The sequence below is a fragment of the Chiloscyllium plagiosum genome, chromosome 25 (assembly GCF_004010195.1).
Source record: "Chiloscyllium plagiosum isolate BGI_BamShark_2017 chromosome 25, ASM401019v2, whole genome shotgun sequence".
Lineage (NCBI taxonomy): Eukaryota > Metazoa > Chordata > Chondrichthyes > Orectolobiformes > Hemiscylliidae > Chiloscyllium > Chiloscyllium plagiosum.
The window spans coordinates 40,523,359-40,550,746 of record NC_057734.1 but is presented as its reverse complement, the minus strand read 5'-3'; the positions used below and the strand labels follow the sequence as shown (position 1 = coordinate 40,550,746).

The window sequence follows — 27,388 nt, the reverse complement described above, 5'->3', positions numbered from 1 at the left end:
CCATCCGTTGTCTGAAGTGACAACAGAGGTACCATATATTGTAAATTTCTCACACAATACTCAGATAACTGCATTTAGTCATGGTATGAAACTTCTCAACCTCAATCCATCAGGATAAATAATGGATGACAATGATGTAAGACATTCCATCAAAATTAAATACATTGGTGTCTACACATTCCCACAGGTAATGTGGAAGGTATCAGGTGACTCTTGTTGCTGGGGTCTATACAAGGCCTGTACCATTCAATCGACAAAAAGACACTCAATGTTCTTGGAAGATCCCAGACAGTCACATCACTAACCACACTTTGGTTCTGCATTTGGTGATCAAGTGTCCATGATGCAGCTTCCCCAGGAGATATCCCCAAAGTGAAGCTGTAATTACACATGCTGTTGGTGCTCAAATCACCTTTATGGCCAAACCACTGGTCTTCGGTGTAGAAAATCTTCAACAGATCCTGATGGGAGTTGACACACCCCTAATCTCTCAACTGCTCCGGCAAGACCTGGCTAAGCTTGTTGCTTGCTGGTTTTTGTACTGCTGTGGACTGAGTATATGGCCCAATTTTGTTAATAAGCTTAATATTACTAGTGGTATGACTGTCAACTGTCACTGTCTAGACACACATGCCATAGTCTGTAAGTTTCTCTGCACACATATTGCTTCATAGACTTTTACTGTTTAAGCTCTTCCACTTTTTGAATAACATGCCTTCCTACACAGGAGTGAGAATTCTTGATTGTGAATAAATAGGTCATCTACTATTTGGTTTATGCTTTTATACTGTTACTCCTCCACCACTTAATGCAGAGACCTTTGTGATACACATAACATCTCCAGAGACAGCACGACTTACAGCTCTGCTGCTGTTGAAGGCTGGCATTACCTTAAGCCAGGGACAAAGGCTCTAATGTACTGGATAGCTTTTGGATTATGATTAGATGGCGTGACATACAAAGCCTATACAGCTACATTTAAATCCCAGAAATATAACATGCGCTTTTAATTTCTATTTCACCATCATAACCAATAACTTTCCCTCATTTCAAAGAGCTCAATATCTTCAGACATTGGACAAAGATCGAACTTGACTGAAATCTCACCATGCCAGCCCATAATGGACGCTTATGTGTATTGATTATCCACATAGTCTCTTTTTGGACAAGATAGTAAAGGAATGTTGGCACTACAGAACTATATTACAATAATGAGGCAAAGGAGGGAAGACAATTGGCAGAAAAAAAACAAAAAGAATGGACAATTGCCTCAACATAGACCGTACAGAGCAAATTCCCAAATCTATCGGGACTCAACAAAGCAGACATACAGAAACAGAGTTAAGAGTTAAAGTAAAATGTTGGAACAAAATAGAGAGAATTTTACATCGCCTATTCTGTACCTGGGAAGGTTGACGAAAAATAGTAACTCCCTAGAAGCACACGCCTTATATTTTTATACACAAGTATTTGCCTACACATACACATGAATTTTATCATCATCAGTTAAAACAATCATAAACATCTTTTTTCACATGATGATTTTCTATATTTTTGAAAAATTATCAAGTGATTAAGATTTATTGATAATCTAAAACATCATAAGTTGTCATATTTCAGACATTTGTTAATCTAAAAGAAATGTAATTTGAGAGAAAACTCCCCTAAATTAACAATGAATCTGAATTATTTTTGCTTTAATAAGTAAAACCACATATCCCTAATCTTATTTTGTACTTCACTTTTCTTTCATGCTATCCAATGCAACAGATTTGGTTTTTGAACCTACTGTACAATCTAGGTAGCAAGTCAAGCAATAACATAAATGATCAATTCACACATTAAATTGCAATACCACTCTAAACCCACAATGCAGTTCTCTAAGATACCCAAACTGCTTTCTCACTAAGTCATTAAAACGTATGAACATATCAGATGAATTGGCAAAATGATCAACAGCAACCAAATGTCCGACACAACTGAGAGACTGTTTTGAATATTTAACTTACCCTCCACTGTTCCCTTTACAATGCATATAGCACAGACTTTTGGGTTGTCATAGTAACCCTAAAAAGGCAGAACCAAAACACAATTGTTAAGTTAGCATTTCAGAGTTCTTCTCAACTCTTATGGGCTAAATGCACAATTCCCAGCTTTCTTATTTAATTCCAAACCATAATGATTACGAATAAAGCACAATTGGTCTATAACATTAATGTGTGTGTATGGACTGGTCAGCTATTAGAACAAAGATGTTTCCAGGAGTGGAAGAATTGAACAGATTGAGATTTTCTCCATGGAGAGAAAGGAAAGATGCGATTGTGCAGAATAGTAAAGGTGTGGATAGAGTGAATGAGAAGGGCCTATTTATCTTGGCAGAGAGGTCAGTGACTGAGGGCATACATTTAAAATGGCTGGCAGAAGGATTAGAGGGGGAGATGAGAATTTGCTTTCTCAAACAAAGAGTGCTGGTGGTCTGGAACTCATAGCCTGTAGGACAGTAGAGGTAGAAACCCTCAATTCACTTGAAAGATGCTCTATAAAGTCACCGCACAAGCTCTAACATGTTGGGCTATGGATCAATTTTTGGAAAATGTGATTGGCCTGGGTGGCTTTTTTCAGTGAGTACAGCCACAATGCCCTAGGTGGTCTCTTTTTTTTACCATAAACAAGCATTCTATGATTAAAGACACTTTCCTAAGGAGAAATGTAAGGCTTGCTTTTGCAAATTCCTTCATTTAAAATTAATTCAATCTTCTTTTGGTAATTGTGTTTCTCACTTCACAACAGGAGTACCAGTTCTAGGATCTATAGTGCCACTTGAAGTGTTGACCCTCATAACAGCTCCAGATGCGATTCCATGTTGTAATACTCTATGAATCTAGAACCAGTGCGACAGCACAGATAGGGGAATATTGAAAACACCTAAGTGCTGTGTCAGGTACTGAATTAGAATCTTAAATATGTTAACCATTCCAGAATATAGTTACAAATATCATTGAGATTTACTTTAGACTGTTCTTTTTAGCCAAGTCATATCAATTGAGAAAGTCCAATCACTGCTTTTCATATTCTGTGTTAATGTTGCTGATAATCTCCAGAATAGCAAGAAGTGCTTACAACTGGCTTCAGTCTCTGGGCTATGGAGAGGAGATCACCCAGTTTCTGCTTCTGTCGTCACCCCTTCAGGAAAAGCTTATACATAGACACAGATTATTGAAGGATTGGACTTGATATTTCTCTCAAACTAAAATAGCCCATTAACATCTTCCAAAAATGAATAATAGAAAAAGTAAATTGGAGCTAGGGTAACCAAAACGTACTCAGAATAGAGCCAACCTCTTGCAAAACAAGTGACAAATGAACAGAACTGTCTGAAATGGAGGGTGGTAGCAGAATGTGAAGTCAAGGGCATATTCTATACATATGGACTAGCTGTGTGTCAACACTTGTGCAAAAACCAAGAATTTAGAAACACCAATGTTAAAAAAAGATATTTTTATAGAAATGAATCCTTTTGGGGTACACAACATAAAATGATTTTAATAAAGCATTGCACAATTGGAGAGAAAATCCAAACCAGGAAATTACTAGATGCATCAAATCTCAGAACATTTGGAAAACAGCAACTCAAAATGAGCTCCTTGTTTTTTGTCAATTAACCACTTACTTATACAGTATAAAGTGTTGTCGAAAGGAGAGATTATTCTAATATTAACTTGCTGTTTGCCTGCTCATAATAGTATTTTTAATGAAATAAAATGAATCGGTTTAGAGAAGGCATTGAGAAATGTGACAATAAGCAACTTGTCTGGTTACCACAAAATACAAGTCAATTGAAACTTTATCTAATTTTTAAAAGGATTGAACATGTAGTTCAAAAGTACAATAGATATCAATTCTTGCTACAGAGATGTCTGTTTAAATAGCATTTGATTGTGCTTTTAACATGCAATCTTCTTTATCTTTATGCTAATAACACTATTAGTGTGATGCTCTTTGAACTACCTAGCGCCCTAGTATTTCTGACAGGAAGAAAATAAGTGAGGACCTGGGAAGAAAGCCATGGATCTTAGTATTGACCACAGCACCATTATAACAATAGATACAGGAGAACCTCAATTATCTGAACAAGATGGGCAGGCACTATTTTGTTCGGATAATTGATAATTCGGATAATTGACAATTCGGTTAAGCGATTCGATGTCTTTCCTCTGGGGCTCAGAGTTTTCTATTAAGCCTGCTCCCTATTCAGGAGACTAGCAGCAGCACACCGTGCGCGAGCCCCCCTCCCACCAACCCACCCCATCCTACAGTCCACCCCATCCAACAAGACCATGAAATGTTGCTAATCAAATTATTTACAAGTTTAACCAGTTTCACTTTGGTGTTAATAAATAAAGAATTTTACAGTCAGCAAAATAAAAAAGCTGGTAGGAGACTTAATTCGCAAAATGAATGTGATGGTCAAATGTATTTCACAGGTTTGCAAACTGCTCTGATCATGACTGACTGTCATCTGCTGAGAACTGGACTCCTGGGTATTATCTGGGTAGGGTGAAATATGGAGTTGAGGCCACAAATTCAATCAGCAATAATTTTATTAAATTGAACAGGTTCAAGGGGCTGAATGACTGACATCTGCTCTTGATGTGAATGCTTGTACATTCTGTCATTATAAATAGTTCCTTACCTTGACAAATTCTACAAGTAGTTTCCCATTAAATGTAGACACCTCTCCTTGAACGCTAAGTTTTCCTTTTCTAATTGTGAAAGACACCAGTTCATCATGCGCTGTGCTGTGTCCCACTTTTTCAAATATGTCAAGATCTTTCACTACTACATGCTGTCCATTTAATCTCACATCAAAGACCTAGAGAGGGAAGAAAGCAAATACAAAAATAAAGTTTTGTTTCTGAAGGTCCACGTATCATTTTGACACATTGGAGGATGGAAACACATACATCATCTTAATGTGCTACACCCCAGTGTTTTTTTTAAAAGAATACAGCTTCTATGCGAGTTAATAGGGAAGGCAAGATTACAACTTTCAGATAGATTCTTTTGCACTTATTAATGACAGTGTAACATTTCTATTCAGGTAGTTTTAAAATAAACACCATATAAATGCACCCACAATGGCAGAATTGTAAATTTAAGTTACCATTCCATTTTGGCTCATAGTTCTTCCTAGAGAAGTAGATGAAAATACACACTTAATAGCATACATTGGAAATACAGGATTCTAGGCCAGTCCCAGAGACTTTTTTCTTATTGTCATAGGATCTCCTGATGATTAAGATTTGCTTCATTAAGAACTGCTTCACATTGAATTGATAAGGAAATTTAAATGGAGACACAAATTGTCATAGCACAGACAAGATTCCTGAACCATGATTATGGCTCCACAAAGCAGCCAGGTCTGTAGCACTTTGTGAATGCGCGCACACACACACGTTTAAAGCTCTGTGCTTACTCATGTGCATGCAGATGTGAGAATACTCTCATGCCTGTGCAGGGTTTTACATACTAGCATCGAAACATGGGTTATATTTAGTTTTTAAAAACACAGAAGTAGTCAGACAGTTGGTTCATAATGTTATGCCTCACTGGGATAGTGTACTGGAAAAATCAAGCCCTGCTGCTCCTGGAGTCATCACAGAAGTTAAGAGTTTAAAAATGTATGCAGAATTCCCAAATATCTTTGTCTTTTAGACCGAGGTTGACAGCAAGGACCAGGTTTCTCTATTCAACTAGAACTACTATTAAAATTACAATTAATTATGTTCTAACTAAACAGTCAAAACAAAATTTACAATTTAAAATCTCTAAACTCGCTTATTATACTGCACTCTATATCCACTCACACATGGCTGTTACGGGCAGAGAGAAAGCCTGGGAAGACAGTTCAATGATCTCCGTCTACAGTGTTTGCAGTGATGATCCTTTTGTTGATCAGTTCACTGTTTCTCTATCTTCATTCTGCAGGTGCTTTATCCTAGTTAACTTGCTGGAGGCACAGAGTGACTGTTCCTACTCAAAAAGGCTACTACCTTATTAAAAGTCAGAGATTATAACAACTGATGAGAGAAAATAAATTTGCTACCTTCAGGGCTGTGATGCTTTGCTCTGCAGAAAAAGAAACAGATCATGCGCTTAAACATTCACAACCCCAAGCTGTTCAGCTATCTTTGTCATCTTTGTCAGTGATGACTGGTCACCATTTCACAGACTGAAAAAATCACACAACATCATGTTATAGCCCAACAGGTTTAATTGGAAGCACTAGCTTTGGAGCACTGCTCCTTCAACAGACCAATCAGCTAATGGCTGGTAGCCAAATTTCCATTCTATAGTGCCTTCAATGTTTAACAAACCAGACTCATTTGCATTTCAAACACAAAATTTAAAGCTGCAGACAACATGAACAAGTGGTCTTTTTTTTTAAAAAGAATTTTTAAGCAACTTTCACCAATAAACTACCTGGTTGTTTGCTTCTCTTGGACGGCCAAAAAAAAGAGAAATTGATTTCCACCCTACTCCCCAAAATTTCCAACTATTTCCAAAAGAACCAGGTCTGCAGCTGTTCATACAATTGTAATGTCAAGGAAACGTGGAAAATCCTTTATAAATGACCATAGCAATATTAATGATTGTTAACAATGTATAATTCTATTGTGCATAGCACGTACTCAAATCAACAAAAACCAAAACTTACTATCAACATTTTCCAAATAAAACAGACAATATTAGGAACACAAAGGAAGTGGCGCAAAAAGCACAGGATTAATGTTACAAGTCAAACAGCCCTACAGTTTAGATGAAAATTTATCAATCTGAAATTTAAGCCTAGTATTACCATTTCGACAGAAGCATTACCTTGCTTTTCACTTACAGATCAGATCATTAAGAGATCTATGTTCATGAAACAGAGATGACATGCTTATTCAAACGTTAATTTTGGCAGCCAATATTTGTAGCACAGTTCATTCATAAATATTACAATTGTATGAAACGGACTGGTAAGCTAGAGGAGATACTTGTTAGGAAGGAAGATGTGTTAGGCATTTTGAAAAACTTGAGGATAGACAAGCCCCCCCCGGGTCTGACGGGATATATCCTAGGATTATGTGGGAAGCAAGAGAGGAAATTGCAGTACCGTTGGCAATGATCTTTTCGTCTTCACTGTCAATGGGGGTGGTGCCATGGGACTGGAGAGTGGCGAATGTTGTGCTCCGTTCAAAAAAGGGAACAGGGATAACCCCGGGAATTACAGGCCAGTTAGTCTTACTGCGGTGGTAGGCAAAGTAATGGAAAGGGTACTGAGGGATAGGATTTATGAGTATCTGGAAAGACACTGCTTGATTAGGGACAGCCAGCACGGATTTGTGAAGGGGAGGTCTTGCCTTACAAGTCTTGTTGAATTCTTCGAGGAGGTTACCATGCATGTGGATGAGGGTAGAGCAGTGCAGGGTAGAGTAATTTTTATTAATGACTTGGATGAGGGAGTCGAAGGGTGGGTCAGTAAATTTGCAGATGATACGAAGATTGGTGGAGATGTGGATAGTGAGGAGGGCTGTTGTCGGCTGCAAAGAGACTTAGATATGATGCAGAGCTGGGCTGAGGAGTGGCAGATAGAGTTCAACCCTGCCAAGTGTGAGGTTGTCCATTTTGGAAGAACAAATAAGAATGCGGAATACAGGGTTAATGGTAGGGTTCTTAGTCAGGTGGAGGAACAGAGGGATCTTGGGGTCTATGTACATAGATCTTTGAAGGTTGCCACTCAGGTGGATAGAGTTTGTAAGAAGGCCTATGGAGTATCATCGTTCATTAGCAGAGGGATTGAATTCAAGAGTCATGAAGTGATGTTGCAACTGTACAGGACTTTGGTCAGGCCACATTTGGAGGACTGTGTGCAGTTCTGCTCGCATCACTTTAGGAAAGATGTGGAAGCTTTGGAGAGGGTGCAGAGAAGATTTACCAGGATGTTGCCTGGAATGGAGAATAGGTCGTACGAGGATAGGTTGAGAGTGCTAGGCTTTTCTCATTAGAACGGCGAAGGATGAGGGGTGATTTGATAGAGGTTTATAAGATGATCGGGGAATAGATAGAGTAGACAGTCAGAGACTTTTTTCCCTGGTACAACAGAGTGTTACAAGGGGACATAAATTTAAGGTGAAGGGTGGAAGGTATAGGGGGGGATGTCAGGGGTAGATTCTTTACCCAGAGAGTGGCGGGGGCATGGAATGCGCTGCCTGCGGGAGTGGCAGAGTCAGAATCATTGGTGACCTTTAAGCGGCAATTGGATAGGTACATGGATAGGTGCTTAAGCTAGGACAAATGTTCGGCACAACATCGTGGGCCATAGGGCCTGTTCTGTGCTGTATTGTTCTTTGTTCTATGTTACTTGGCTTAACTTGTTTTATTTGTTTGCTGCTCATTTTCCTAGCTTGGTGTTAAAATTGGAAATGAAAACTGACTAGTCTCTTAAATATAAAACATTATGGGTAATTTGTGTACAAAATAAATTAACATTTCCAATAGTGACCCTACCACTATCATCTTATATATTCAGAACTGGAACAAACAATACTGAAATTATGCCAGACACATAATTACGGCCTCATGTAATAATACGCCAGAAAATGCCAAGGATCTTTTAAAAGCGTTTAATTGTAAGAACACTAAGCAGTGAGCAACAAAGCTACAGGTTAAGTTGCAATGCTGGTTTGTGCTGAGGTAATTGATCTGAGTTATTGTGAGGAAAAGATGTTGTAATAGACATCGGTCCTACTGTGTTAAGGGAAAGAGTGGGAAAGAGAAAGAAGTCAGTCGGGATTTCAGTTCCCAATTGTTATCCTGTTACCATTCCCAGAAGGCATGTGTGAACTCATGTAGGGTTCAGCTGCAGTTCTTCCCCAGAAAAATAGCCTGTTGACAATACTGTTTCACATAACAGACACTTGTACAAGTCAATAGGGCACAGCGTAATGACTACCTTCAATAAGGATGGAGAAAATCTCTACTGTGCTGCTCTGCAGTGTAAAATTGTTAGAAGCTGACAGCTTCCAAATAAAAAAAGGAGGGTAATTGCGAAGAGTAGAGTGAGAAGGTCCACTGTTCTGTCCACTGTACCTGTCCTATCAAGGTAGGGTCAAATTTTGCTCTCATGGCAACAACAACAATAAAATGAGTGAGGCTAATGGAACTCTCAATTACATATGCACAAGTGTACAACAACTTCAGGCACAGGCAAACTGAAAAATTGTTTTGGAGTTGTGTTGTTCTCTTGTTGTTAGCTTCACAAAAATGTCAAACATATTTTGCTAAAATAGAACAAAGAACTGTGGATGTTGGAGCTCCAGCGATCCTTCTGCAGAACTGGATGTATTTTACTGTCTCCTTTGACACTGGAGCCATGTGATTTGCACAATAATGTTATACCCGTCTAGTAGATTTGTTGAGTCCAAAAATTAACCTTTAATAGGGGCCTTTCAGATTGTGGACTGTTTAAGGAAATGTTTAAAAATGTTGAACCTTAGTTTTAATTAAAATTCCATTATTTTTCTGAACAATGCAAAACCTGAGAAGGGTAAATTAGAATGTATGCAATGTCAAGGCCAAAAAGACAAAAAAACATCAAAACCTGAATGAATGAACCTCCCAAATATAATAATTAAATTTCAGTGCCAAAAGATTGCCTGGCAATAATAAACAAGTATCACCATTAAAAAAAGGTGTTCTCAGTTGAATCAGAAACACCATGCAAGTACAGAATCTTCATGGGGTTCAATTCTTTCAAATTTCAAACACATTTTTGTGAAACTAAGTGCATCTGAAACTGTGAACTATGGATTTTCACACCAAATACAATTCGGTCTTCATTTGCGCTCACTGTACAACATGCACGTAAACAACAGTAACAAGTCAAAGTAATGGGTCAAGGGGTAAGTTTGCTGTTCATTCTGTTCCCAAACATCCTTTTTGTAGTGCTGTTGTTATCAGCTCACACTTACAATAGCAACTCAGCGGGCAAACCTTTGTTTTGAGATAAATGGAACAGGGACAAATCTAACTGACAGCAGCAACCCTTAGGTACCCTACCACAGCAATACCTTATTCGATATTTTCAAACACATGATAGACATCTGATCTTCGCATTAGAAAAGAGTGAAAATTGAGCTAAAGAACAGGAAACAGCTTAAAAATAGTTCTACATCTTTACCTCCAACATGCACTCCCTTCCCCATACAAGCGCAGGAGGAAAGACACCGACATTTTTAACCATCTCCCATCATACGGTCGTGCCTTAAAAACAAACAACTTCTTCCAGGTAAAACCGGGATTTACTGGTTTTGATCATTCAATATATTGTATTGACTGCTCACTATGCAGTTTCCTCTAAGTGAATGGAGACCAAGCTTTGCTAAACACAAACTTGGTCACAACTGGGATCCTGAGTTTTAGATCATCCCTCAGCTTAATTCTCTGCCCTACACCAACCTCACTCTCTTAGTACTACTTATAGTGAAGTTCAGCAGAAGCTTCAAGACTGGCACCACATCTTACAATTTGCTAATTGACGGCCTTCCAGATTAGATATTTGAATTCAAGCATTACAAGATCATAACTGCTGCTTCAGGATATTCAGACAGCAGAGATTACCAATGATTCTGCTGTTCATTTCATCATTCCAACCTTCCATTTCTTTCTCAGGTTGACTGTTTCCCTCAACTCTCCTCTCAAGGAAAAATGATGCACACACTCGAAATTTGACAGCTTGAAACTGTCTGGTTTGCTGAATCATTCCAATATACAGTATTCTGCTTGTTTTCAGATTTCCAGCATAGCAGTATCTTGCCTTTTCTTCCCTTTTCTAAAAAAAAAGGGAAATTTTACTTCTTTCAAGGTGGTCAGATCCATGGACTGAGCGAATATAGCCTGATTCACTGTATGCACATATTGGGAATCTCAGGTCATGCCAGGAACTGAAGTCCTTAGTTTCTTCCTAGGAATACCCAGCCAGAAGAGACTGAAAAATCAGCATTTCATAACTGAGTTTGGCTTTCATAATGAACATTATTTTTGATTAATAATGGAAAACTGACAATGTATAGATAGAAATAAGATTGATTTGAAGGTTGAGATTATGCAACTCAGTCAATTGAAACACAGCATCCTCTGATGTTCAAGATTTCACATTCTGAACTTGTTAAATGGAAATTTAACGAATTATTTTTCATTCCTATAGGATTCAAGAAGATTGAAGTGAAAAAGGAAAATGCTGACCCATAGAAAACGTCTCTCAAAACTTGGCGACAAATGTAATTATGAATGTTGTAGGTAGGCAGGATGTGAAGTCCCAAACACTCTTTAAAAATGAAGGTATCTTCCTAGAGAAGATTTGAGTCTCTCGAAAACCAAATCTGACAAGGCAATGGTTGTTCAACATCTTGCAATAAAACAAGTTTGAGTTGGCAGAAGAATGCATGATGATTGGAAATAAAAATAGTTCAAACATGATGGGTGATAGTCCTGCCTTCACAAAGGGAAATGGAAGTTAAGTAGGCACAATATTTCTGACAGGTTAGCAGAAAGTTACTAAATATTCAATGACTGTCATAGAGATGTACAGCAAGGAAACAGACCCTTCGGTCCAACCCGTCCTTGTGGGCCAGATATCCCAACCCAATCTAGTCCCACCTGCCAGCACCCGGCCCATATCCCTCGAAACCCTTCCTATTCATATACCCATGCAAGTGCCTTTTAAATGTTGCAATTGTACCAGCCTCCAACACTTCCTCTGGCTGCTCATTCCGTACATGTACCAACCTCGGCGTGAAAAAGGTTGCCCCTTGGGTATCTTTTATATCTTTCCCCTCTCACCCTAAACCTATGCCCTCTAGTTCTGGACTCCCCGACCCCAGGGAAAAGACTTTGTCTATTTATCCTATCCATGCTCCTTATAATTTTGTAACCCTCTATAAGGTCACCCCTCAGCCTCCGACGTTCCAGGGAAAACAGCACAGAGCTTAGAAAGAAAAACAAGACTTGCATTTACCTCGTACTTTTTTATGACCATAAGATCTCAAAGCACTTTACGGAGAATGATGTACTTTTGAAATGAAGTGTAGGCATTGTTCTAATGTAGGAAATGCTAGTCAGTCAAATGCAAAGCAAATTCCCACATCTCCAATAAAGGTATTGTATTTCCCAAATGCTATCTTTACAACAGAAACATACTGCTCTCCAGGGAAGTGTAGGTTGTATGTGAGAGGATTAATAGTTGCCTTAGAATAAGGTGCTGGCTGCCTAACATACACTATCACACCCCAAAGCTGAAAAACAACCTTTCAAACCATTAAAAAAAAAATCAGGCTAAAAATCGGGCAAACTTACCTACAAGATTTATAATTGCAAGGAAGCAAAGAATATAAAACACTTTCAACTTCTTGAAGACCGAGAGTTTGAGCCTTAATTAGTTTTAGCATCTTTTAACCGAGTCTTCAATAACAATCTGCCTCTCAGTGGAATACCATTCAAAATGGTTTGAGTTTTTAAACATAGACATACCTCCTTGATTAAATGACTCAAAACAGGGCTTGCTCCAATGTCATTGCGTGCTGTCAAAACACAGCAGTACCAGATGGAAATATAAATTATAGATTTAAAAAAAATATATTAAGCAAATATCTGTCAAGCTCACTGTTTATTTTTTAAGATGCACTTTCACACTTCAGAGAAAGTAGCACTGCCTTTATTTTAGAAGTTTGGTAACAACTGGAAATATTTTCAGAGAAGCCTGTTGACCACTTGCTAAAGGAAACATTTGTTAATTCCCACAGTAGGGGATTAACTCAAGTCACAAGGATTCCCTAGTCAAGAGCTAGAACTGCCATGCAAGTACAGCCAATGTTTTAAATAAAAAGCAGCTTTAGGCATGAGCCCACCCAACAGGGGAAAATCAACAAAAGTTTCGAAGATACATATTCAACAAAATATCAAATTAACCAACTAATAACTATTCATACCAAAAACTTGTTAGTTCTCCTTTTCACTCCATGCTATACTTCACTCTTAGGCAAGAATACCAAAAGGCAATGTACTCCCAGGTTTTTAACAACATCCTTTCATAATTAAGCTGTTAAAAGACTTACACAGGGTGCCTACAGCATCTTGCTTTGTCCTGCTATGTGGAAGCAAAGAGCCACTGATCATTATTTCTTTGTAGCAGAAACAAGATCAAGAAGCTCCCTTTTGGGGACACAGCGTGGAAAGTTGTAGGTGAGGAGGGGAAGTGATACTAAATGCTCCACTTTCCTCACCTCTAAAAGGCCAAAAGAAAGCAATAAGCCACTTCTCCAATATTCACATGTCAAAAATTATTGATTTTACTTAAGTTTTCAAAATTTAGTAGCCAATATTCCAACGGTCAAAAATCCAGGATCAGGAAAGAACTGGAAGATGAGGTGTAAACAACAGACTGGAACCAAGAGATAGGCAGAATTTGCAGCTCATGAATGACAGAAGGTTCAGGGAACAAATGGCAACTCCACTCAAGTGGTACAGTGTGAAATGCAGAGAAAATAGACTAAAGGACAGCTACTAAAAGAAAATAAGGACATTTAAATCCTATTTTCCATTCCTATGGATGATAACAACAAGCAAACCATCTTTCAGATTTCCCAAGACAGTTTATGAGAGGGGGAAGCAGGGAGCAGGAGTACAGTTAAAGTTAAGTGACCTGGAAGAAGGTGCCATCCGATCTGAAAGTGAACATAGAAAACTCAAATGGCATTCTACTTTGAACCAGACAGTTCAGGCAAGTCCACAGACTGATAGATAAGAATTGACAAAAATCAATACAGGAAATCATAAGTAATTCTGTAAATACTCAGTAGGTTAAATACCATATGTGGAGACAGAGAGAAGCAGAGTTAATGTTTTAGGCAGTGACCTTTCACACCATCATTCTGGTGAAAGTAATTGACTTAAAACATAATTGATTCTCTCTCCACAGATTCTGCTGGAAAAAAAATGTACAGATGGCTGGAGATAGACTCCTCTCTTTGAAGTGCAAGACTGTGCTCAAGTATAATTCCAGATGTCGCAGCTGCCCCTTGGCTGCCTCACACAAGTGGCATTTTTCCAAGTGTAAAATAAGACAATGAATGCTGGCAAGCTATTCAAGTCTGAGAGGTATCACAATTTGATCCTGGCCTAGAAAAGCAATGGAGGAGGAAGACAATTTTTCAAAAATTCAGTAAGTTTGCATTATAAATTGACACTTCTGAAGAAAGCAGTTTGCTAACTTAGGTATGGGAATCAAGGTGATACCTGTGATTAACTAATCAGTAAATAAATTAACAATGGATGGTGTACCAGATAAAATTAACAGTGGGATAAGGCATTCATTTACTCTCAACCTTCAAGACAACTACAGACAACCTCTCAAAGAAATGCCCATTACAAGCAAAAATATCTCCAAATGAGAGATCTTACCATGTATCATTGCGTAAATAGGACAACTATTTATAGGACTAAATGTCCCAGTAATATCAAGCAACATCTAAACCTGCTTTCAACCAAAACCAGAGTTTGTCTTTTCTCTTCAGCTCTGTTACCTATGTCACTGCAGATACCACCATATCTTAAATATTGTACAATATCTCAAACTCAACAGCACCTCTTACTGGGCTACTGGAGTCCAGAATCTTGGCTTTGAATAGAAACAAGGAGGGGTTAGGGTAGTTTAGTCACCGCTACTTAAATTGCACACAGACAGCAACCACAGCATTCCATTCAAAAATGTCTCCCTGTTACTTCAAGAAATTCAATTAGACAAGCATAACCTGTCTTTGGGACTTCTGTACAAGCACGATATTTAGTCATGGAAAGTCATTTGATCTATTGTACCATACAACAGATCTCTAGTAGGAGTAGCTGCAGGCCAAAGATTTCTCCTCATTGAAGAGCACAAACTAAAAATTGAATAAGGCCCATTAATGTGGTGTGCATTTACTCCACACCTGATCAAGCTCATGTAGGAAATGCATAAACTTGTCGTTGCCTGCTCTTCCCAAGCTGACCAGGGAACAGGAAATTTTCTTGAAAGTGATGGCACTCTTCTCCATAACTCTAAGTGCAGCCTAGTTCTCACTGTAGAAATGCTGTGCTCATGTAGCTAGGTGGTAGAGGCGAGTCATGAGCCATTTGTAGAGTGGTTAGGTTTTGATTAACAGCCCTCTGGTTTGATATTGTAGTTTGTAGATGGTGGGAACTATTGACTGGCACACAATACAAGCCAGATACCAGGCATTCACCAAAATGACTTGCAGTGAATAGTCACAAATCAATGACAGAGTCAGAGATGTACAGCATGGAAACAGACCCTTCGGCCCAACCCGTCCATGCCAACCAGATATCCCAACACAATCTAGTCCCACCTGCCAGTGGCCGGCCAGATATCCCTCCAAAACCCCCTATTCATATACCCATCCAAATGCCTCTTCAATGTTGCAATTGTACCAGCCTCTACCACATCCTCTGGCAGCTCATTCCATACACTTACCACCCTCTGTGCGAAAACATTGCCCCTTAGGTCTCTTTTATATCTTTCCCCCCTCACCCTAAACCTATGCCCTCTAGTTCTGGACTGCCCCACCCCAGGGAAAAGACTGTCTATTTATCCTATCCATGCCCCTCATAATTTTGTAAACCTCTATAATGTCACCCCTCCACCTCTGACGCTCCAGGGAAAGCAGCCTCAGCCTGTTCAGCCTCTCCCTGTAGCTCAGACCCTCCAACCCTGGCAACATCCTTGTAAATCTTTTCTGAACCCTTTCAAGTTTCACAACATCTTTCCGATAGGAAGGAGACCAGAATTGCACACAATATTCCAACAGTGGCCTAACCAATGTCCTGCACAGCCAAATCATGATCTCCCAACTCCTGTACTCAATACTCTGACCAATAAGGGAAAGCATACCAAACACCTTCTTCACTATCCTATCCACCTGCGACTCCACTTTCAAGGAGCTATGACATATTCAGGAAGTGGAACCTTTTCCAGTTTTCTACTCTCAGAACCATGTAGGTGTGTAATCCAAGGTTCCCTGCACCATTGGAAAGCTAGTTACTTCTACAAAGCCAGACCAGATATCTAAGAGAAAAAAAAATTAAGTCCCTCTCCAAACAGAGAGATTCAATACCGTCCAGTTGCCCAGTGAACTGAGGAATGTTAACAGCATAGCTGGCAGCAGCCTGGAAAATCCTGATGTGGACAAATGAATGGTGATCCTGGTAGCACCACTGTTTACAATGCTGAATGACCATCGGTCTAGTTGGAAGTGTTGGTACAGATCAGCAACTAACTCCTTGATGAAGTATAGCCACCTTAGACACTGTGCCTGGATAACAAAGTGAAAGTTATAATCAAACTCCTCCGTAGATATGATCTTCTGTTGAGAGCCACTCTCCTCCTTTCTCTGGAGAACAGGGTCCCCTCTCTGGTATATGTTAAGTTCACACTACAGCCCCATAAACAAGAGCAAGTTTTCTTCTGTTGAATAGTATTCTTCCTTGACTCAACTTACGCAATTCTCAATAGGATAGTATTTCCACTAACTCAACAGCAGAGAAAATTCAAAAGTACCACACCAGTAAATTCTATGCTGATCCCTTTTAATGATGCTGTTGGCAAGTGGTGGGAAGAATTTGTGCATTGCACACTCATTTATCTGTACATTTATAATAAAAGGCTCTACCAGAACTTGAGCTTCACAATAACAAACAGGGCACCAAATGAGGATTAAATGGAGTCATATCCATCCTCCCTACACGATTCCAGCAGTTACAGAGTTTGTGTTTGCAACAGCTTTTCTAAGGCTTATTCTAAACTCCAGGCTCTTTGAGCACCAAAATCAGCAGTACCACAAAACCAGATTTTACGGCCCATGCTTCTATATTTGTGTTATTAACTGGGCTGCACTATAACCAGGTTGGAGGCACCATAAATACTTTCAATTCCTTGCATTAGCTATTTGACAGCTTCAGGTTCACAGTAGCTACTGAACTAAGTATTTCTAACCTAATAGTTGTATTGTCAATAAGGGCTCAGTAAAATGCAAACATGAGTTGTGAAATTTGTGCAAATTGGAGTAAAAGGAGTTAGCAAGACTGTCAAAAGGTTAACACAATACTAGGGCGACAAACTGATGGGTACAGACCTGTAACCAACAGAAGGAAAAAATCCATTAAAGCTGCTTTGGTATTGTGTGTCATAGTTGCTAGTGTCACCAGTTCTAAATGCACATGCTTCTCTTGGCTGGCAGCAACCCCAAAGGAAATGTTCCAGAGTGACAAGGGCAGGTGCTGGAAAGACTTGGTTTGGAAAAAAACACAATTGCAAATCTATATTGGTTCACTACAGGCAACCCCTTTATTATGGAGGAACTCTTGAGCTACCCGAAAGCTCAGATACAACTGGATTGCATTAGATTGACCAAAAATGAATGAACCACAAAATATTCATTTAATTTAAAAATTTAACAAACTTATTGTGGATCCTGAGTGCCTACCACAATCTTGTCAGTCAGTAGTATCTGTTATAAAGTGCTATTCTAGGATCTCTTCCTAATGACAGCGCAGCCCTATGGTCTGGTAAGACAATGCCAACTTGACTACATGTTGCAATTGTTAAGAATTAAATTGACATTATTAAATGCTACTGTCCTCTGCAAAATGAGCTGTGCAACCATAACTGGGAACTCAGTTCCAAACTGGCTCAGACAAATGGGTTTAAAATTAACTTTTTGTGCTGGTTGTGAAGATCATACAGATCATCAATGAAAGTTGCAATGCTTCCTAATGGATGCAGGCTTACAAACACAAAACCCTTAAAATGAACAGTTTTGACATTACTTGATAGAGTCATGGAGATGGACAGCATGCAAACAAACCCTTTAGTCCAACTGATCCATGCTGACCAGATATGCTAAATTAATCTAATCCTATTTGCCAACATTGGGCCTATATCCCTCTAAACACCACCTATTCGCATAGCCATCCAGATGCTTTTTAAATGCTGTAATTGTACCAGCCTCCACCACATCGTCTGGCAGCTCATTCCATACATGCACCATCTTTTTGCGTGAAAATGTTGGCCCTTAGGTCCCTTTTAGATCTTTCCCCTCTTCATATATAAACCTTAAGTCAGGCCATGAAGGGACGAAGTAGGTACATGAAATGCAATTCCCCATCAAACAGCATGCCAGCATTTGAGGATATGTCAACTATCTCTTCACTATTCAGTGACTCGGACTGATAAATAAATGTAGAGATGGCAGGTGAGGATCAGGATTTGTGGTGAAACCGCCTCAACAATTAAATGACAAAGTTGTAGTCTTGCCTAATATCAAGGGATCATTTAGATTAAGTACCAAAAAGGGAGCTATTGGAACCACTCACTAGCTCCTAAAGGGCAGAAAAGCTTTGAATGGCAGAGTTGAAGCAGTAACTGTTCACTAAAGTATTGGAACACATACTGCAAAAATACATTTTTTTTACATTTCCATCAGCAGAATATCAAAATTCTTTCCAGCTAAAGAAATTTAAGTACCTTCTGTTGAGACTGGGCAAAGTACACTTCAGCAAACTTCAGAACCAGCACATAGTCGCCTTCTTCTTTAATTGGAATATCGTATCCAAAGGTTTCTTCATTGTAGCGCTCAGTTTGATACAAAACTTGATCTTCGGGCACTGACCGAAAAATTGGCAACCTCATTCCATAGTCTGATGCTTGAGAACAAAGGGAGAAGTAAAGGCAACAAGTTACATTAAGTTCAAGAATATACTACAGGTTTTAACTTACTATCTCCTAACTAGTCAACTGAAGCATTGATTTCCTTTTCTTTCAAATGTCACTGAGCACTTTGGGCCATGTAATTAACTAATAAGCAAATCTAAGAAACTCCAAATCAGTCCAACTATGTGGCCAATAGTAGGCATAATCAAGAGCAAGAACTTGCAGTTCTGTAGTGTTTTTCAATATTTCAGAACCTTTCAAAGTGCTTGCGACCAATTTAATATTTTTTGAACTGTAGTCATTTGTTGGAAATGCATGAAAAATGAATATGCGAACAGTGTGATATAATTTTTCAGTGATGCTGGTTGAGAGGAAAGTATTAGCTGGAACATTCCCACTCTTCCTCCACATGGTTGAATAGGAGGGAACTTTTACATCCCACTCCTCAAGCAAAGGGCAAAAGTGGCCTTGCCTTAATGCATCATCCAAAAGAATACACATGGCTGACAGCTCCACTACAGTAAAGTGCAAGCATTAATTATGAGCTGAAGTTTCAGAAATAAGACTTGAACCGACAATCATCTGATTCAGTTGCAAGAGCTATGAACTATGCCTGTCAACCTGCATATGCCTTCCAGCAGAATTAAAAGTTGTTCTAAGTCCAACTTTAAGTTCAGGAAGCAAACCAAAACCCTAAAAAACACAAGAAAAACAAAATATGGCACAAGGACTATTCAACGCGACAAAGTATAATAGTTTGAAAGAAGGCAACACAGGGCAAATTTTTTTCTCTATTTTCAATTTAGATGCAAAGGAGCTGCAAATGGCAGAACATTAAAGTTTAATGCTTTGTGAAGCACCAGAACAAATCTTTGTCTCTCAACATTACATCAATAAACAAACTTCTCAAAAGACAGAAGATTGTCATAATCTAAGAACAAGGTCACCCCAGTTTCACCATCTCAATTTTTACATGGCATGCATTTGGTGTAAAGTACTAGTTGACAGTTCCAGGACGCTGCCACAAGACCAGCATTGTAGTCACTGATGGAGTTAAGGTAAAGAATAATAACAGAAACAAGGTTTGTCCGTTTCTAGAGTTTTGTTGCAGTGTGCAACATGAACTGTAATATAACAAGTGACAATAAATGCTTTTCTTCAAGGGTCCAAATGTAAATGTCAGGTAACTCTCATCTGTGATAAAGCAAGGGCTCTTGTGGCACAGAAGCAGCACCCCTACCCCTGAGTCAGGAGGTTTCAGTTCAATTACACACATCTGGAGCAGGTGGAATAAACTCTGAGCAGGGCAATGAGAAATTCTCTCACCGGGCAAGTATAAATTTCAGTGGCTGGGTCAATTGAACAAATGTGACAAAACCAGAGAAATATTGCTAGGGAGGACTGCATGCCCGAGAGGAAACCCACCTGAATTTAGATGCCTGAAATTAATGGATTTAAATGGGAGGGGCTCCCTCCTCAGTACCTAATAGTTCCCAAATCTTCTGCTATTCACCATTCCTGTAATTCAACAGGCACAGCAAGTAAGAGAATCTACTACTCACTGCCTGACCCACATATAATAAAACCCACTTGGCTTGGAGGTACTCAATAATACCTTCATGGAGGTAAATGCATTAAGGAATGGAAGACAAGAAAAAAATAACTACGCCCTCTTAAATCCATTTGAAATAGATTGAAAATTCAAATAGGAAATAAACATTGGCTGTATAAATGTGGAAGGTACATGGTGAATAAACAGAATACACACTGGGGACAATGTGGTTTACAGAAAATAAACCACTCGTGTTGCAGCCGCCATACCTCAGTTATGCCTGTGCAACCGGCGCCACTCCACTTTCGGTAAACCACTGGTCCCCGGTGTGTATCCTCTACAGAATTTATATGGAGTCGAGTCTGGATCAAAGCCAAGAGACAAAATATTCAGAGGCAATGTTATTGAAGTACTTCCTCAAACAGATGAATATTTGGACATTCAAATATTCATTTTTGCCCAAGATCTGGGAACAAATCAATTAAATTTTAATATGCTTCCTATATACTTATTATTCAAGATAAACTAGTAGCTGCACCTTTCAGTGCTGACCTACTAAACTATTAGCTAACTAGTACACTCGTCACAATTTGCCCAATTCATCCATCATTGATTTCTTAGTGTGCAAAGGCAGCATGATTTTTCACATGTATAACTGCCTACTCCCCACTGAATGTTGTATTTGTCTATGGATCCAAAGTACGATGCTAACCCTTAAAACAAGAGAGTACTAGGTTCCATCAGATTTAGGCTGAGGCAATGGCGACAATACTAAAATTGACCAAATGGGATTCCATCTTCTGTAGTGGCTGAAGATAGGTTTGTTTACCTCCTTCCACAGAAGGCAGAACAGCAACACTCACTGCCTCGTCTCCTTGTACCTAAAGCAACTTCGGTGAATCAGAAGATGGCTAGATACCTTATCAGGTAAAAGCCAACACCAGCAAAAGTCAGTACATTGAAATGGGGAGAACAATCAGTAAGGAGGGGAGAAAAGGAGACCAAAAAGAGGAAAACATTAGAGGCTTTTGATTCACACGAAGACTACGTTGTTATTTTGAGATATCTGAAACTAGAAGAGAATACGCTTTATAAAAATATAGCCTTAACATGCAATATTGAAATCTGAACAATGCACCCCACCTTAGGGTAAAGCATAATTCAACTGAATGTTCAGCAATGAACCTTAGCCATTTGAGAACTAAAATGCCTACATGTAATCTTTTACCATGAAATGGAGAGAGATGTTATAGAGTGAAGTTCATTCAGACCAATTCACTGGCAAACCTGTGCAGCAGGTTTTACAAGTCACATTACTGGTGGTGGTGTCCCTGTTTCAGATATTCACAAGTCATACTGCGTAAAATCCACAAGCTTTTTTTGTATATTCAACATACGCACAGGATTAACTTGTAAATCAGCTGAGTGAAAAGAGTAAAAGGGGGTTAAGTTATAAGAGTGTAGAACAGAAACAGCAATTGATGTCTCCAGTATGAGGTTTTATCGATTGCAAGACAAACTAGGAAGATCTGCTAGAATCCCAAAATGAATGTCAGTAAGATTAATTAAGCCAAGGTGACTCAACATCAACACCCACACTTATAAAGAGATGTTCAATGCTTCTTTGCTTCCTTGCATGAAGGAAATGCAAGTGCCTAACTGGAAAAATAAGGCTAACGTACAGGTTTGCACAAACAGATAAAATGGTGTGAAATCAGACTTTCAATGTCAGTGGACAATTCAAAAGTCAGTATACTATGCTCTAACAAGAACTAGTGATAAGATTATGGGCTATAAACTGATAAACACTCTGCCATTGATAACATTTCAAAGCACATTTAAATTTCAGAGCTCCATATCAGCAACTTTTCATCTGGATTTTAATAAATATAAACCCCATAATCTTACAGCACAAGAGGCCATTTGGCCTGATTCGCCTGTGCCAGTTCTTTCAAAGAGCAGTCTAATGTAATTCCACATTCTGGATTTTCCACGTAACATAACCCTGACCATTTTTTTCCAGCTGATAATCCAAAGTTTCAGTACCAGCCAAAAATTAGTTACCTGACAATGTCCAAACCTGGGCCATAAACTAGGAATAAAGTCTGAGTGACACAGCTTGGTCCATTTATCAGTGAACCATTAGGTGGCTTTTCAAGATAACATCTGCAGAACTGACATAAAATGCTTTTAGTTCTACCAATGGGCTGCAGAACCGAGTCACAGGATTTCAATTGGCGAGTTGTAAAGTTTTATCACAGTGCATCCTAAAGGATGACAATATGACCTTAGCATACTAGATAAGACATAACAATTTGTTACAGTAGTCAGGCAATACTTAGTATCTTTTGATATATTACAGGATAACATATTCAATGCAGTTTTATCAACACTGAAACCAAATTTACAAGGGACTGAGTTTTTCAAGTAAAAATGTCCTGGTCATAAACAGCTGCAGCTCTGTCCATCTAAATTTCAAATGAGCTTCCTCTTTTAGAGTTATGTTGGTTACAGCTGTTCCTATTATGCAAAATAAGAGAGAAAAACTATTATTGTGCAGTACCAAGGAGACCTAATATTTTTCTCATTTCAGGGCTGTTCCAAAGCTCTGTTCTTACTCACCAAATTCAAAGTTAGAATAGTTTCTTGACTTGATCTAAAGATAGCATGTGACAAGTATCAGCTAACTATATTTGTCAGATCAAAAATAAATTCTGCAAGACACTGCGTTACGGAGTGAAACTCTCTCTCCTGAAATCTCCAGGACCTCATTTCAAATCCAATGTCGATTAAGAGATAAATGTCTCCTGTACCCTAGGAGCCTAAACATGAAAGTAGTTTGGGTTAGCTTCAAGCAAGCTCATAACAGGCACATGCCTTCAACATCAGTACCTAAATGAACAATTTCATTGCAAGATAGTCAGTACAGTAAATGGGGAAATGTCACACCAGTGCACACATCATGAAATTTTTGAGATGAGGGTTAAGAAGGGCAAGGGGATCTGTATTAATTACCCAAATGTGCAATATCAGATTTGCAAGCATTTGATGTAAATACTTAGCTGGAATAGAAAATTATTCTGTCAACCAACACCAATACCATTCACACTAACTCTTCCACAGGAAAAAAATGCATTTCACAACAAGAAAACAAAAAAAAAAATGCCTTTATACCATCTATACCACTATCATAATGCCCTAAATATCTCAAACACAGAACCTAACCTTACTGCTTTGATATTGAGGACATTTCCACTAGGAGCTTGAATACACAGCACAACTAGTTAAGCTCACAATATTTTACATTATAAAATGAAGTATTATTTCTTTATGAATCACAAATATTTTGGGCCATTCCAAATTAATTGTTAAAAGATCATGAATACACCATGTTTACATTTCTAAAAAGGGTAGTCCAAACATAAAATGAAAAGACAGCATGCTACATACCCTCAATGAAATTAGTGGTAACCACAGTATTTCAAACAAGTTGGCCATGGATAAAATTAGGGGGAAAAGTGACATCAAAAATGTAATGGGTTTCTACAGAAATTATTGTCCTTAAAATTCACTTGCAAACATTAATCTGCAAACAGATGGAATTGTTATTAATCAATCATTTTCTTTTGGCAATTCATGCAAGATAATAAGGCTTTTAATCAAGTTTTTCCTTGACTATAAGACTAACTTAAAATTCTTCATACAAAAACAGTTAACAAATATAATGCCCCATTAATATCCAAATAATTAAGCCTTTAATAATCACCTGTCTTCATAGCTCACCATGTAATTTCCTCAGGTCACACTTTCCAAAAGATGTTATATTAGACACTGCTTGTTTGACAAACATTTTATCTAGTTCATGCACTTAGTAAAATTAAACAAAAGTCAATACCTCTTCCTGATTTGGCATAGTATTTTGGCAGTACAGCAGTGACTGGACTTCAAAATAAATTCATTATTTCTAAAGTGCTTTGGGACGTGATGTGGTCATACAAGATATTAAAAGTCTGCCTTGCTTTTCATTCAACATAACTTGACAAGTGTTTGTAACTTAAGAACTAAGCCATAAACAAGCAATTTATTTTTGCCCCAAAAGGTGCTCATTCAATGAATTTGGATTCACACGTGCAACTCTTTTACTCAAATGATTCAGTCTTCACCAAGATCACATCACCTGGATGGAAAATGGTGACAATCTATTCAAGAGTCAAGATAGTTATCACTGTAACATTCACAGATTCATACACATTACAGTCAATTGGTCACTGAAGAGACTAATCTGAACATCTGAAGACAAGTAACTCCGCTCCCTCTTACCTTCCAAACAAGGTCAAATATCAAATGCAACAATACCATAATGGGGATATGTTAACAGTAAATTATTGTGGCATAGCACTGACCTTATCATGAATTTAGAGTCCATAGATCAAATAAATAGCAATCTATGGACGTTTTGAATTCATTTGAACAAGTTCCTACTAACAAGCTATTGTACTGTGAAACACTGAGTCCTAAGGGGTTCATATTAGAAATCTTCAGTACAAAGATCAAAGAAAATTTACAGCCCAGGGATAGACCCTTTGGCCCTCCAAGCCTGAGCCAATCCAAATCCACTGTCTAAATCTATCGTCCAATTCCGAAGCATCTGTATCCCCTCTGCTCCCCATCTACTCATGCATTTGTCCAGATGCACCTTAAATGAATCTACCATGCCTGCCTCTACTACCTCTGCTGGCAACGCATTCCAGGCACCTACCACCCTGTGTAAAGGACTTTCCACGTGTATCCCCCTTAAACTTTTCACCTCTCACCTTGAATACGCGACATCTCATTATTGAATCCCTCACCCTGGGAAAAAGATTATCTGTATCCATCGTGTCTATACCCTTCATGATTTTGCAGGCCTCAATCAGGTCCCCCCTCAATCTTAACCTACTCAGCCTCTCTTCATAGCTAGCACCTTTCATACCAGGCAACATCCTCGTAAACGTTCTCTGCACCATCTCCAAAGCATCCACATCCTTTTGGTAATGTGGTGACCAGAACTGTACACCATATTCTAAATGCGGCCGAACCAAAGTCCTGGACAATTTTAACATGACCTGCCGGCTCTTATACTCAATACCCCGTCTGATGAAAGCAAGCATACCACATGCCTTCTTGACCACTATCCACCTGTGCAGCCACCTTCAGGGTACAATGGATCTGAACTCCCAGATCTCTCGGTTCATCAACTTTTCCCAAGGCTCTTCCATTCACTGCATATTTCGCTCTAGGGTTAGACTTCCCAAAATGCATCACTTCACATTTGCCTGGATTGAACTCCATCTGCCACTTTTCCACCCAGTTCTCCAGTCTTTCTATATTCTTATGTATTCTTTGACAGTCCCCTATGCTTTCTGCTACTCCACCAGTCATCATGTCATCTGCAAAGTTGATCTATAAATCTACAAGTTCAAGACCTCAGCTGCATGAAATCTGATTTCTCCCATGGAGAAGTTATCCCAAGGCAGGTTAATCCACTCCTCTTGCACAATGCTCATGACAAGTATTAAAATGCAGGTGGTTGAGCAAGTCACCTGTCTGCATTCCATACAAGAATACCACGTTCACTAGTGGAAGGGGAAGGCAGATGATAGAATGGGATGCGTGTCTAGAAATGTTTAACAATGTTCTTCGTGCGGCTATGATGACATTTTGATCTCATGAAACATTTTATCCCGCACGCTATTAAGAGTCATGTAATTTCAGGTGGTCAGATGCCCCAGAAATTCTCACGTAGCTGCTCTCCAAAGAACAACGTGTTCGTCCTCAAAATAATAAATTTTTAAAATTTGCAGTCATTACAATTTTTTTTTCCGGAAAATGACTGACTGACTTTGGGGAAGTTGATCAGACTTGGCGGGCGAGAGCAGAACGACCATGTGGCCCGACTAACACGACCGGCAAACTCCTCCAAGTGCTGCGGCTGCTGGCAGGAGGACGGGGGTTGAGAAAGAAGACAAAAGTTGCTGGTCACCCACGTTCTGTACAAACGGGAACCCCCAACTTTCTATTCTCAGGGCCTCGATCTGAGCAGCAAAAGATTGGGGGGGGGGGGGGGGGAGAGAGAGAAGAGGAGTTGGATTCGTCCCCCAAAGCGAATTGTGTGTCGGGGTGGGGAAGAGAGAGAGAATCGTCCCCCCCCCTCCTTCATTTTAAAGGGTGGGGGGGGGGGGTTGGACTCCCCCTCATTTCCTTACAGCCGGCGGATTCTCTCAGCTGGAGTCCCTGGACAAGTCAGGGTTGCTCTGAAGACCGATGAAAGGTAAAGAATCACACAGTGAGGGGCCAGCAGTGAACTATCCAGCCGCACACACACACACAGGACACCCAGACCCGGCTTACCCCGGCCTATTTTGCCTTCCAGCGGGTCCCTCTTGAAGTGGATGCCGTGGATGTCGGTGTGGGCCTCCCCTCCGGCGTTGATGGCCCAGACCACCTTGTCGCCGTAGCCCGCGACCGCGGCGCCGGGGCAGCAGCGGGCCGTCACCAGGGCGGCCGTGAACAGCCAAAGGCAGTGCGGGCTGCCAGCGCACGGCTTCCCCCTCCTCATCTCGCAGTCACCGGCTCCGGCCTCGGGCGCCACACAAACTGCGCCTCCTCCACCATCCAAATCTACACCGGGGAGTGGGGGGGGGGGGAGGGGAGAGAGGGGGCTGAGGCGGGGGGGGGGGTAAATAAAACTTTAAAAATAAACTCCCCTCGACAACAATCTTCACATTGAGACCCAGCCGCGGCTCCGATGATTAAATTGTTATTATTTCGTGCTGTGTTAACACGAATCCTTCCCCCCCCCTCCTCCTCCTCGCGCTGTGTCTCTCTTTCTCGGGGGCAGTTGGAAGGAGGAGGGGTGAAGAAAGCGGCTCGCCTCCACCTAACCTGATGGCAGCGGCGTGCCGGGGGAATTGACAGGGCGCTTAGCCAATAGGGATCGGGGTCGCCACCGGGTTGCGCGGACAGCCCGGCCGGTGTGGCCAATCGGCGCC

The 27,388-nt window shown here is 39.7% G+C and overlaps 1 protein-coding gene across 2 annotated transcripts in view; it reads right to left on the bottom strand.

The window, feature by feature from the left end:
• Positions 1 to 27,388, bottom strand: part of mlec (malectin) — a 33,076-nt gene extending 5,688 nt beyond the window's left edge. The window contains exons 1-5 of one of the 2 annotated variants that reach the window (XM_043715940.1): positions 26,748 to 26,836; positions 20,627 to 20,719; positions 18,620 to 18,798; positions 4,694 to 4,873; positions 2,010 to 2,067 (exon numbers count right to left, since the gene is read on the bottom strand). In XM_043715940.1, the coding sequence (XP_043571875.1) occupies positions 2,010 to 2,067; positions 4,694 to 4,873; positions 18,620 to 18,784 (403 nt within the window). In that variant the 5' untranslated portion in view covers positions 18,785 to 18,798; positions 20,627 to 20,719; positions 26,748 to 26,836. Of the gene's footprint in view, positions 1 to 2,009; positions 2,068 to 4,693; positions 4,874 to 18,619; positions 18,799 to 20,626; positions 20,720 to 26,747 lie in introns of both variants that reach the window. The other variant, XM_043715939.1, reaches the window with a different exon arrangement.